Source organism: Gorilla gorilla, chromosome 20, assembly GCF_029281585.2.
Source record: "Gorilla gorilla gorilla isolate KB3781 chromosome 20, NHGRI_mGorGor1-v2.1_pri, whole genome shotgun sequence".
NCBI classification, from domain to species: Eukaryota; Metazoa; Chordata; class Mammalia; order Primates; family Hominidae; genus Gorilla; species Gorilla gorilla.
This window is the reverse complement of record NC_073244.2, coordinates 10,558,879-10,571,423: the sequence shown is the minus strand read 5'-3', so window position 1 is coordinate 10,571,423 and position 12,545 is coordinate 10,558,879. Positions and strand designations below refer to the sequence as shown.

At 50.4% G+C, this 12,545-nt stretch overlaps 1 protein-coding gene and 1 non-coding gene across 2 annotated transcripts; both read right to left on the bottom strand.

Moving 5' to 3' along the window:
- Window positions 1–7,461: 7,461 nt before the first annotated feature.
- Window positions 7,462–11,003, bottom strand: LOC129528848 (putative uncharacterized protein encoded by MIR7-3HG). Its single transcript, XM_055371344.2, has 3 exons — window positions 10,627–11,003; window positions 10,221–10,348; window positions 7,462–7,819 (listed from the first exon to the last, which is right to left on the bottom strand). The coding sequence occupies exons 1-3, from the start codon at window positions 10,742–10,744 to the stop codon at window positions 7,679–7,681; spliced, it is 387 nt and encodes a 128-aa protein (XP_055227319.1). The 5' UTR covers window positions 10,745–11,003; the 3' UTR covers window positions 7,462–7,678.
- MIR7-3 (microRNA mir-7-3) lies at window positions 9,199–9,308 on the bottom strand. The gene is given in 1 exon segment (NR_162072.1): window positions 9,199–9,308. It is a non-coding gene; the product is annotated as a microRNA mir-7-3 (primary transcript).
- Window positions 11,004–12,545: the final 1,542 nt, after the last annotated feature.

Sequence of the window (12,545 nt, the reverse complement as noted above, 5' to 3'; positions counted from 1 at the left end):
ACTTCTGCCACATCGTATTTGCCAAGTCTAGCCCACTTTCAAGGGGAGAGAATTGGATCTTCACAAGAAAACAGAGTTAGATGTTTGTGGATGTTTTTTTGTTGTTGTTGTTGTCGTTTTTGAGACAAAGTCTTGCTCTGTCGCTCAGGCTGGAGTGCAGTGGCATGATTTTGGCTAACTGCAAGCTCCACCTCCCAGGTTCACGCCATTCTCTTGCCTCAGCCTCCTAAGTAGCTGGGACTACAGGCGCCCGCCACCACGCCCGACTAATTTTTTGTATTTTTAGTAGAGACAGGGTTTCACCGTGTTAGCCAGGATGGTCTTGATCTCCTGACCTTGTGATCCGCCCACCTCGGCCTCCCAAAGTGCTGGGATTACAGGTGTGAGCCACCGTGCCCCGCAGCCACCGTGCCCGGTTGTGGATGTTTTAAGACCATCACACAGGTGGAAGGAAGAGACAGCACCAAAAATGCAGAGGATGGACAACCTGGCAGGTATGGTACATTCAGTATTGTATTGACATCCCTTGCTCATCAGACAGCATTTTGGCTGGGCATGGTGGCTCATGCCTGTAATTCCAACACTTTGGGAGGCCAAGGCAGAAGGATCACTGGAGCCTAGGAATTTGAGACCAGCCTGGGCAACACAGTGATACTTCATTTCTACAAAAAAATAAAAAAATTAGCTTGGCATGGTGGTGTGTGCCTATAGTTAGCTACTTGGGAGGCTGAGGCAGCAGGATCTCTTGAGCCCAGGAAGTCAAGGCTGCAGTGAGCCATGATCATGCCACTGACTCCAGCCCAAGCTACAGAGTGAGACCCTATTTAAGAAAAGGAGCATTTTAGGGAAATTCTCCATCAAAGATGAGGTCCCTTGCAGGGCACAGTAGCTCACACCTGAAATCCCAGCAGTTTTGGTGGACAAGATGGGAGGATCACTTGAGCCCAGGAGTTACAGACCAGCCTGGGCAACATAGCAAGACCCTGCCTTTTGGCCGGGCACAGCAGCTCATGCCTGTAATCCCAGCACTTTGGGAGGCCGAGGCAGGTGGATCACCTGAGGTCAGGAGTTTGAGACTAGCTTGGCCAACATGGTAAAACCCCATCTCTACCAAAATATAAAAATTAGCCAGGCATGGTGGTGGGCACCTGTGATCCCAGCTACTAGGGAGGCTGAGGCACGAGAATCACTTGAATCTGGGAGGCGGAGGTTTCAGTGAGCCGAGATGGTGCCACTGCATTCCAGTCTGGGCGACAGAGTGAGATTTTGTCAAAAAAAAAGAAAAGAAAAAAGAAGGAAGGAAGGAAGAAAGAAAGAAAGAAAGAAGGAAGGAAGAAGGAAGGAAGGAAGGGAAAGAGAAAGAAAGAAGGAAGGAAGGAAGAGAAAGAGAGAAAGGAAAGAAAGAAAGGGAAAGAAGGAAGGAAGGAAGGAAAGAAGGAAGGAAGAGAAGGAAGGAAGGAAGGAAGGAAGGAAGGAATGATCAGAGTCAGCTGGGCATGGTAGCTCACATCTGTAATCCTAGCACTTTGGGAAGCTGAGGTGGGCAGATCACTTGAGGCCAGGAGTTTGAGACCAGCCTGACCAACATGTCGAAACCTTGTCTCTACTAAAATTACGCCCAAAAAATTAGCCAGGTGTGGTGGTGCACACCTGTAATCCCAGCTACATGGGAGGCTGGGGCACAATAATTGCTTGAACCCAGGAGGTGGAGGTTGCAGTGAGCTGAGATCACACCCCTGCACTCCCGCCTGGGCTACAGAGCTGGACGTCTCTGTCTTAGTCCCATTCTAGGGGGAAAGCATTCAGTCTTGTACCATTAAGTGAACTGTTAGCTGTAGAGTTTTTTTGTCTTGTTTTGTTTTGTTTGTTTTCTTGCTGTTATTTTGAGACAGGGGCTTGTTCTGTCGCCCAGGCTGGAGTGCAGTGGCACAATCATGGCTCACTGCAGCCTCCTCCTCCTGGGCTCAAACAGTCCTCCTTCCTCAGCCTCCCAAGTAGCTGGGACAATAGGCACGTGCCACCACACCCAACTAATTTTTTTATTTATTTACTTATTGGTGAGGCATGGTCTTGCCATGTCGCCCAGGCTGATCTTGAACTCCTGGCCTCAAGCAATCATCCCTCCTTGGCTTCCCAAAGTGCTGGGATTACAGGCATGAGCCACTGCTCCCTTCCTGGCTGTAGCTTTTTTTTTTTTTTTTTTCAAGACGGAGTTTTGCTCTTATTGCCCAGGCTGGAGTACAGTAGCACGATCTCAGCTCACTGCAACCTCTGCCTCCTGGGTTCAAGCGATTCTCCTGCCTCAGCCTCCCGAGTAGCTGGGATTAACAGGCGCGTGCCATCATACCTGGCTAGTTTTTGTATTTTTAGTAGAGACGTGGTTTCACTATGTTGGCCAGACTGATCTTGAACTTTTGGCCTCGAGTGATCTGCCTGCCTCGGCCTTCCAAAGTGCGGGATTACAGGCATAACCCACTGTGCCAGGCCCGGCATATGCTATTTCTGTCCATTCATCTCTTCCTTACCAGCGTGGGCAGGGCCAGGGGTCGTCCTGCCTGCTAGGCCACAGAGAAGGAGTGCTGTCCACTGCGTGGCTGCCCGCTCTGGTCTTGGGCTGAGCCACAGCTGGATTCCTGCGATTTGGAATGACTGGGATAGAGGGGTAGAGATTCCAGAACCAGATGTGGGTCGGGGGAGGAGACTCCACTATCTTGCTCTGATGCTGCCGGCTTGTTGTCATGGAAACCAAAGCCACTCTCTTAGGAAGGACCCATTAAGGTGCAGGACATAATCAAGGCTCTCTCTGGCGGCCCCCTGCCCTCCCTAGTGGGAAGCAACCACCGTTTGAGCCCTTGAATGTTGCAGGATTTAAGTTCTGCCCTCCTCCCTCACTTGCCTCCCTACAAAAAAATTCTCCAAAACATACACAAGGGAGCCAAGCAGGCATCAGAGAAGACCCTCAAGGTTTCTGAACTGACCCCTCCCCAAGCCTGAGGCTTCAGTTCCAGCTCTAGCTGGGGATGATTCAGTGGGTGACCGCCACAAGCTCCTGTCTGTGTCTTGGCATCCTTCCCTGGGAAAATGACAGAGAGATACATTACAATTGCCACGTTGTCTCTGAATACCAAACTGTTAGAGGGGTGGATGGTAGGGGTTCAACTTGCAGACGGATCAAACTGCCTGGATTGGGCTGGGCACGGTGGCTCACGCCCATAATCCCTGCCTGCCGAGGCAGGCAGATCACTTGAGGTTAGGAGTTTAAGACCAGCCTGGTCAACATGGTGAAACCCCGTCTCTACTAAAAATACAAAAATTAGCAGAGCATGGTGATGGGTGCTTGTAATCCCAGCTACTCGGGAGGCTGAGGCAGGATAATTGCTTGAATCCAGGAGGCAGAAGTTGCAGTGGGCTGAGATTACACCACTGCATTCCAACCTGGGCCACAGAGTGAGACTCCATTTTTTAAAAAATGATAATAATTGCTACATAGTCTCTGAATACTAAACTGTTAGAGGGGTAGAAGGTAGGGGTTCAACTTGCAGACCCTAGATGGTACTGCCTGGATTGAAGTCCTGGCTATGCCACCAGCAGCTGTGCAACCTCGAGCAACTTGCTTGACCTCCCTGGGCCTCAGTTTCCTCTCCTGCAAAATAGGGTGCAATAAGACCACCAACCTCGCAGGAGATCATGTGTCTAAAGCCATCAAAACAGCGTCTGGATAAGGAAAATGTGGTATATCCATGCAATGGAATATGACTCAGCCATGAAAAGGAATGAGGCTCTGACACAGGCTACAAGAACCTTGAGGACGTCAGGCTCAGGTGGGAGAAGCCAGACACAAAAAGCCACACTGTGTGTGATCCCATTTCTATGGCATGTCCAGAACAGGCCAATCCAGAGAGATAGAAATCAGAGAAATGGTTGCCAGGGGCTGGAGTGTGGGAAGAAGAATGCGGAGTGACTGCTTTTGTTTTTTTTTTTTGAAACGGACTCTCACTGTTGCTCAGGCCAGGGTGCAGTGGCACAATCTTGGCTCATTGCAACCGCTGCCTTCCTGGTTAAAGCAATCCTCCCAGCTCAGCCTCTCAAGTAGCTGGGATGACAGGCGTGTGCCACCATGCTCGTCTAATTTTTGTATTTTTAATAGATTCAGGTTTCACTGTGTTGGCCAGGCTGGTCTCAAACTCCTGACCTCAGGTGATCCACCCGCCTTGGCCTCCCAAAGTGCTGGGATTACAGGCATGAGCCATTGCGCCCAGCCTCCTCTTTCTTTTTTAAGAGAGGGGAGTCTTACTATGTTGCCCACAACATAGTAAGACTCAAACTGGTATGAAACTCCTGGCCTCAAGCCATCCTCCCACCTCAGCCTCCCGGGTAGCTGGGATGACAGGACATGAGACATTGCACCTGGCTAACCTGTGGATTCTGACACTTAACTCTGGATGATTAAAATCATAATTTAATTGCTTATGGCCAGGGGAGAAGGGGGTCTCTCTCACACTTTTTTTTTTTTTCTGAGACAGAGTCTCGCTCTATCGCCCAGGCTGGAGTGCAGTGGCACGATCTCAGCTCACTGCAACCTCCGCCTCCCAGGTTCAAGCAATTCTCCTGCTTCAGCCTCCCGAGTAGCTGGGACTACAGGCTCACGCCACCATGGCCAGCTCATTTTTTTTGTATTTTTAGTAGAGACGGGGTTTCACCATGTTAGCCAGGATGGTCTCGATCTCCTGACCTAGTGATCTGCCTGCCTTGGCCTCCCAAAGTGTGCTAGGATTACAGGTGTGAGCCATCATGCCCGTTTTTGTTTTGTTTTGTTTGAGATGGGGTCTCGCTCTGTCACCCAGGCTGGAGTGCAGTGGTGCGATCTCAGCTCACTGCAACCTCCGCCTCCCAAGCTCAGGCGATCCTCTCACCTCAGCCTCCTGAGAAGCTGGGACTACAGGCTCGTGACACCATGTTCGACATTTTTTTTTTTTTTTGTATTTTTGGTAGAGACAGGATTTCACCATGTTGGCTAGGTTGGTCCTGAACTCCTGAGCTCAAGCAATCCACCTGTCTTGGCCTCCCAAAGTGCTGGGATTACAGGCATGAGCCATCGTGCCCACCCCCTCTCACGTATTTTTTAAGAGGGTCTTGCTCTGTTGTTCAGGCTGGAGTGCAGTGAGGCGATCATAGCTCAGTGTAGCCTCCAACCCCTGTGCTCAAGCAATTCTCCTGAGTAGCTGTGACTACAGTGTGCACCACTGCACCCAGCTGTCACTTTTTTTTCCAACAAGACAACAGCAAAAAATGAAGTATAATGTGTTCTTCTGTCAAGTTAACCAGCCATAACAGCAAAGCCCAGGAGGGCAGTGATGGAAACTCATTCACCTTTTTTAGTTTCTAAAGCCATTGAGCAGGCAGCTGCAAGCTGGGTCCTTGAGGGTGGCTGGGAGAGGGTGGTAAGTTGGTTGGACCTCTGTGGGTAATGGCTCATCTTTACAGGAGTGTGTGGCCTCCAGGATTTTCTGTGTGATGAAGGTGATAGGCTCAGGCACAAGCATTTATACCCAAAGTGAATATTGGATGCCAGTACTGAGCTAGGCGTGTGTGTGGGGAGGTGGGGGGTACAAAGATGAAACTGCCAGGAAAAACTCAGGGCTCCCAGGGGTCTTTGGGGGGAAATAAAAGGTTAGTGTGGCTTTAATAAGAATCAATAAAGGCTGGCTGGGCGCGGTGGCTCTCGTCTGTAATCCCAGCACTTTGGGAGGCTGAGGCAGGCAGATCTGAGGTCAGGAGTTCGCGACCATCCTGACCAACATAAAGAAACCCCGTCTCTACTAAAAATACAAAATTAGCCGGGCGTGGTGGCGCATACCTGTAATCCCAGCTACTCGGGAGGCTGAGGCAGGAGAATCACTTGAACCCGGGAGGCAGAGGTTGTGGTGAGCTGAGATTGTGCCATTGCACTCCAGCCTGGGCAACAAGAGCAAAACTCCATCTCAAAAAAAAAAAAAAAAAAAAAAAAGGAAAAGAAAAAAAGAATCAATAAGGCCAGGCACAATGGCTCATGCCTATAATCCCAGCACTTTGGGAAGCCGAGGTGGGTGGATCACTTGAGGTCAGGAGTTCAAGACCAACTGTGCCAGCATGGTGAGACCCCCATCTCTACTAAAAATACAAAAATTAGCTTAAGTGTGGTGGCACGTGCCTGTAATCCCAGCTGCTCAGGAGGCTGAGCCAAGAGAATTGCTTGAAAGCAGGAGGCAGAGGTTGCAGTGAACCGAGATCATGCTACTGCACTTCAGCCTGGGCAACAGAGTGAGACTCTGAAAAAATTAGACCGGTGCAGTGACTCATGCCTGTAATCCCGGCACTTTGGGAGGCTGAGGCAGGTGGGCCACTTGAGGCCAGCCTGGCCAACATGGTGAAACTCCATCTCTACCAAAAATACAAAAATTAGCTGGGTGTGGTGGCGCACGCCTGTGGTCCTGTGCAAGTGATCCACCCGCCTCGGCCTCCCAAAGTGCTGGGACTGCAGGCGTGAGCCACCACGCCCGACCGGATATTTGAACGTTATTCTGCAGTCAGTGGGGCTCTTGGAAGGGTGACAGGCAGGAGTGGAACTTGGTCAGATGTGTGTTCTGGAAAGTCCCCTCGCTGCATGTAGAGAATGAACAGGCTGCACGTGTGTGTATGCTCGGAGGGGAGACAGTGAGGAGATCCGGACGTGCAGGGAGGCGGAGGTCATGGAGGCAGAGGGCTGGAGGAGAGAGGATGGATTTGAGCACAGTGACTCATCTTGGGGACCATGGGGAGTGGATGAGGAGGGGAGGGTCTTGGGCATGTAGAGGGACTGTCATATTCATGGGTGTGTCAGGGGAGGAAGCTAGGGGCTGGGCAGATTGAGTGTTCACTTTGAAATGATTAATTTGGGGTGACTGGGAGACACCCATAGCAGAATGTCCTCCTCCATTGAGGACCCCAAAAGGCAATATCTGTGTGCCTTTTCCTTTCTGAAAGACCTTGCATTCCCAGGAGGCAATTCTAAATAGACCAGGAAACCTCCCACAATGAGACCTAACCCAGACATTGAACCTCCCTCTGCTCAGCCCATTCATAAAGTGCCTCTGGCATTTAGGTGTCTTCTAATCTCATTTTCTCTGCTTGTTAATGGACCCACTGAGGCAGTACTCCTGGGAGAGAGAGAAAGATTTCATTTGTCTGGGGCTGAGGAGGAAGACGAGGATTGCCAGAGCTAATGAGGAATCAGTGCCTTGTAATTGCTAATTAAATGAGCCTGGCTCTCTCTCTTGGGGCTGTGAGTTGGCTGGCCGGCCCTTAAGTGTCCACAAATTCAATTATGCTTCCCCAATAAACACCTCCAGCAACCATTGCCCTCCGGTATCTCTCTGGGGGGGACCTAGAAGAAGGATCTTCCTGTGTGTGCTGAGGCCATTCATTCATTTATTGATTGATGTATTGGTTTATTCTTTGATGCCTTTATTGATTCAACACATGCTTATTATATGCCTGCTGTGTGCCGGGCCCCGGACCAGGCACTGGGGACACAGCAGTGAAAATACTAACATTGTTTCTGCCCTCACGGAGCTCACAGTGTAACAGGGAGACAAATAGACCTGTCAGTAGATAACATGAAAATAATTGGACTATGTGCTGCAGACACAATATCCCAGGTCTATGAGAATGTCAATACAGACTTCACGTGGGAAATGGTGAGGCAATAAGGATCGTTTCCCTTGATGAAATGGAGCTTGCAGAAGAAGGCAGGGTCAGTTGTGGGGAGCTCTGGGTGGAGGTGGAGGGAGTGCATTCCAAGCTGCAGGAACAGCAAAGGAAAAAGCCCTGAGGCTGGAGGACAGGTACCATGTGCAGTTTGTCACTTGATTAGGGTGTTGCAGAGAATTGGGAGTGAGTCTTATATATTTATTTAATTATTATTTTTTATTGAGATGAGGTCTTGCTATGTTGCCCAGGCTGGTCTCGAACTCCTGAGCTCAAGCTATCCTCCCACCTTGGCCTCCCAAAGTGCTGGGATTACAAGTGTGAGCCATCATGTCTGGCAAAGGAGGTGAGCCTTTATGATGTCATAAGTCACCACTGGGCACAAGTTCACGCTTGTCCTATGATTGGCCCATGACACTGATGGGTAGCAGACAGGAAAGGAATCTTTTCTGAAACTTTTTTTTTGAAACAGGGTGTTGTTCTGTTGCCCAGTCTGGAGTGCAGCGGTGCAGTCATGGCTCACTGCAGCCTTGACCTCCCAGGCTCAAGTGTTCCTCCCACCTCCTAAGTAGTTGGGACTATAGGCATGTGTCAACTCACGGGGTCTCACTATATTGCCCAGGCTGGTCTCAAACTCCTGTGCTCAAGCAATCCTCCCATCTCATCCTCCCAAAATGTTAGGATTACAGGTATGAGCTCCCACACCCAGCCCACTTCTGGAACTTTTATTGAAAAGTATCCTTAGGCTGGGTTTGGTGGCTCACACCTGTAATCTTGGCACTTTGAGAGGCTGAGGCAGGAGACCATGTCTTTACAAAAAAAAAAAAAATTGTTTTTTGAGACAGAATCTCTCTCTGTTGCCCAGGCTGGAGTGCAGTGGTGCAGTCTTGGGTCATGCAGCCTCTGCCTCCTGGGTTCAAGGGATTCCCATGCCTCAGCCTCCCGAGTAGCTGGGACTACAGGTGTGTGCCACAAGGCCCAGCTAATTTTTGTATTTTTAGGAGAAGTGGAGTTTCACCATGTTGTCCAGTCTGGTCTTGAACTCCTGGCCTCAAGTGGTCCACCTGCCTTGGCCTCCCAAAGTGCTGGGATGACAGGCGTGAGCCACCACACCCGGCCAAAAAAAAATAATTTTTTTTTTAATAGAAAAGTACCCTGAGAACTCTGGTCTAGGGAGGGCTTTAAATGTCATTCCCTCATTGGGTCTCCCAGGAAAGCGCCATGAGGTGGTTAGAGGTCTTGGGTTTAGAGTCAGGTATGTTCTATCTCCAGGCTTGTGGGGGCGTACGAGTGATGTGACAAACCCCATACATGGTGCATGGCTGTATGAGCACAGGATGTATGTCCTTGTTTGCTTCCCTCCTTTGCCTGTGCCTGTATCGCCTGGAGTGAGCCAGCCCCCACTCCGAGTGGAAGCGATTCCTCCCCGACCTCCCCGGTTCTCCCCCACTGGCCAGCCCATTGAAGGCGAAGGTCGAAGGGAGTCTGCGCTGTGAGGCCGGCTGTGACTTGTTGTCGTAGTACATCAGAACAACAAAATCACTAGTCTTCCACACAGCACTAGACCACAGCCACTCCAGTCTTCTTCACCACCCTCTGCCCCATGTCTGAGACCCCTGCCCAGCTCCTCCTTCTCACCTGAGCCAAGCTGTGACACCTGAGTTTCCTGCCTCTGTGCTGCCTCCCTGTTTTCCATTCCCGGTTCTCCTGGAGAGAAGCAGGGTCTGATCTCCAAGGGCCCACCTCCCACCCAGGCACGTCAGAGACATGGGATTTGGAGTTGGACTGGTGGGGTTGACTTACAGCTTCACTTGTGGGCCGAGAGCCCCTGCGTGGGTTATTTTTCTGCCTTTCTCAGGGCCTTGGGTTCCCCAAATGTCACATGGGCACAGTAACACCCATGTCCTAGGGTTGAAGATGGCATGATATGATGTATGTAAAATGCTTGGCACAAGATTTCTCACCGAAGTCTGGAAGGGACACCATAATGTCATCTTAGCAGGCACCTGTTACCCCAGTGAGGCATCTTACCTGTTGAAAATTCCAGACTTGGGCCAGGCGCAGTGACTCACGCCTGTAATCCTAGCACTTTGGGAGGCTGAGGCGGACGGATGAAGAGGTCAAGAGTGTGAGACCAGCCTGGCCAACATGGTGAAACCCCGTCTCTACTAAGAATACAAAAATTAGCCGGGAGTGGTGGCATGTGCCTGTAATCCCAGATACTCGGGAGGCTGAGGCAGGAGAATCCCTTGAATCCAGGAGGCAGAGGTTGCAGAGAGCCGAGATCGCGCCACTGCACTCCAGCCTGGGCGACAGAGCAAGACTCCGTCTCGAAAAAAAAAGAAAATTGCAGACTTCTGTGTGTGCTTATCTGGAAAATACTTTGTTTAAAAATCCATTACATGAGGTGCAGGTCTCCAGAAATGCCAGGCACCTCAGACCACCCTCTCTCGTCCTCCCCCTGCAAAATCAGGGTCAAAGGGCTCTCCCGTTACCTGGAAGAGCTGTCCAGGGTTCTGGAGCCGAAACGGAGCCCGCTGGGAACTGTCCTGAGCCCCGGTGCTGAAACAGATCGCGGTTCTCTTCTCGGACCTCCCGAGAGGCGCTGTCCGGATAATTGGTGCTGAAATAAATAGCATTCTCCTCCTTCGGTCGGTGGAGAGCTGTCCCTCGTGCTGAAGAAAACTTGATTTTCCTCTCTCTTTCCCGGTTCCCCCACCCCTCTTCGTTCTCGGTTCCTCCGATTCTTGGGAAACCCCACCCCCACTCAATTTATTTCCCCTCCTAGCTTCTTCCTGGGGAGCTTCAGAATGGCAATGGGGTGGCGGGGGGGAGACACAGAGGGGTCGCAACTAGCACTGATACCTGCTCCTCACCCTGTACCATGTCCCCAGAACTTACCTCCCAAGCAGTCAGCCCTGCTGGTCTCTGCTTTCCAGACCGTCAAACTTCGCCGTCTCTGTCCCTTTCTGGGAAAATGTCCATGCGCCAACCTGCAAACCAGCCTCATTCCCGGCATCCCACGTCCCTCAGACCACCCCTCCTCCCACGCAGCTGCGGGCCTCCCCCTCTGTGTGCCTCACCTGCTTCCAGTCTTGTTGGCAGATGCAGGTGTCCCGTGGCTGCCGAGGCGGGGACCTGCGCTTTTATAGGCTTCAGGGAAGGCGGAGCGCCAGGAATCCTGGGAGGGGCTTCCCCAACTGGCCAATGGGATTCCGCCTCAGAATGAAGCTCCAAAGATTACCTCATAGGTTGTGGCCCACGCTTCAGAATAAAAGTCTGGCATCTGTCCAAAAACTGGGCTAGGGGATTTTTTTGGATGGGGAAGGATCATTCATTGTGGACCACGGAGTCTCCCCACTCTCTCCAATCCCCTCCTGGGTTCCTGAGCTCCAAGTTGGTTCAGGTGTCCTGGCTGGTACCTGTTTCTTCCCATTCCCAATTTTTGCTATTGCTCCTGGTTCAGGAAAGAAAAAGCTGGTAAACTGTTTTGGGAAAAAATAAGGGATGTGGAGAATATTAAAGTCCAGTTCCACCTACGGCAACTGACGTCTGTGAAAATGGAGGGCTCAGAAGACTCTGGGGCAGAGGTGGGACTTAAGCCTGAAGCTTTTGATTCCTTAACTCAAAACCCAATTTATAAAATTCAGCTTATTGTAGTGCTATACTGGGCAGGCTCTGAACCAAAAAACGAAGAAACTGGGGTTCAAGTTCAGATTTTTCTTCTCCTTCCTTTGGGACATTGGGCACAGTTGTGCCTCAGTTTTTGCAACTGTGAAGTAGTGATAATAGTAGAGTATTTGCTGAGGAATTAATGGTATGGTGTGGATTGCATGTTAGAAATAATCAGGGCAGGGGCTAATGTGAGTTGGGTGAGGCACCAGCCTCAGGTGCAAAACTTAAAGGGGCACCAAAAAACTCAATAATCAAGGTAAATAATATTTCGGGCCAGGTGCAATGGCTCATGCTTGTAGTCTGAGCACTTTGGGAGGCCAAGGTGGGAGGATCACTTGAGGCCAGGATTTCAAGATGAGCCTGGGCAACATAGTGAGACCCCATTTCTGAGATAGAAAGAGGGAGAGAGGGAGAGAGAAAGACAGAAAGAGAGACAGAGAGAGAGAGAGAGAATGGCACCTGTGGTCTCAGCTACTTGGGAGGCTGAGGTGAGAGGATCACTTGAGGCCAGGAGGTCGAAGCTGCAGTGAGTTATGATTGCACCACTGCACTCCAGCCTAGGTGACAGAGCAAGACCCTGTCTCAAAAAAAAATCGATGCAATGTTTTAAGAAATCAAAATGTATGCCAAAATCCACAATGAACAAAATATCAAAAATGTAAATAAAGGCAGAACCAGCCTTTCTGACTTTTCATTTTGCCTGAGGTCCCAATATGGCTTGGCATGGCACTAGCAATCATGTCTGTTTATGGTAAGTTTTCTAATAATGCAGCTGTTATTCTTTCCTGATCTATTCCACCCATTTATTTGCTCAAGAAACTTGTTGTACTAGGCACTGGAGATACATACATGAATTCAGCAACCAACCTTGCCTTTAGGGAGGGTAAAGACATGAAAACTCTGCTCACATGTTGGTATGGGCATTGGGTTGAAGGAACAGTCAGTGTAAGGGCCCTGGTGGGGGTGGGGGAAAGAACAGGCCCTGGGGGTGAGCAAGCATAGAAGGGACAGTTAGGATATAAATCAGGGACAGCTGTACAGGACCTGATCATTCAGGCCAGGACCAAAGTGAAGTTCCTCAGGTTGCACAGGAAGACCTGCCACCCTTTCTCTTTCCCCTTCCCTAAGCTTTTACTCTGTGCCAG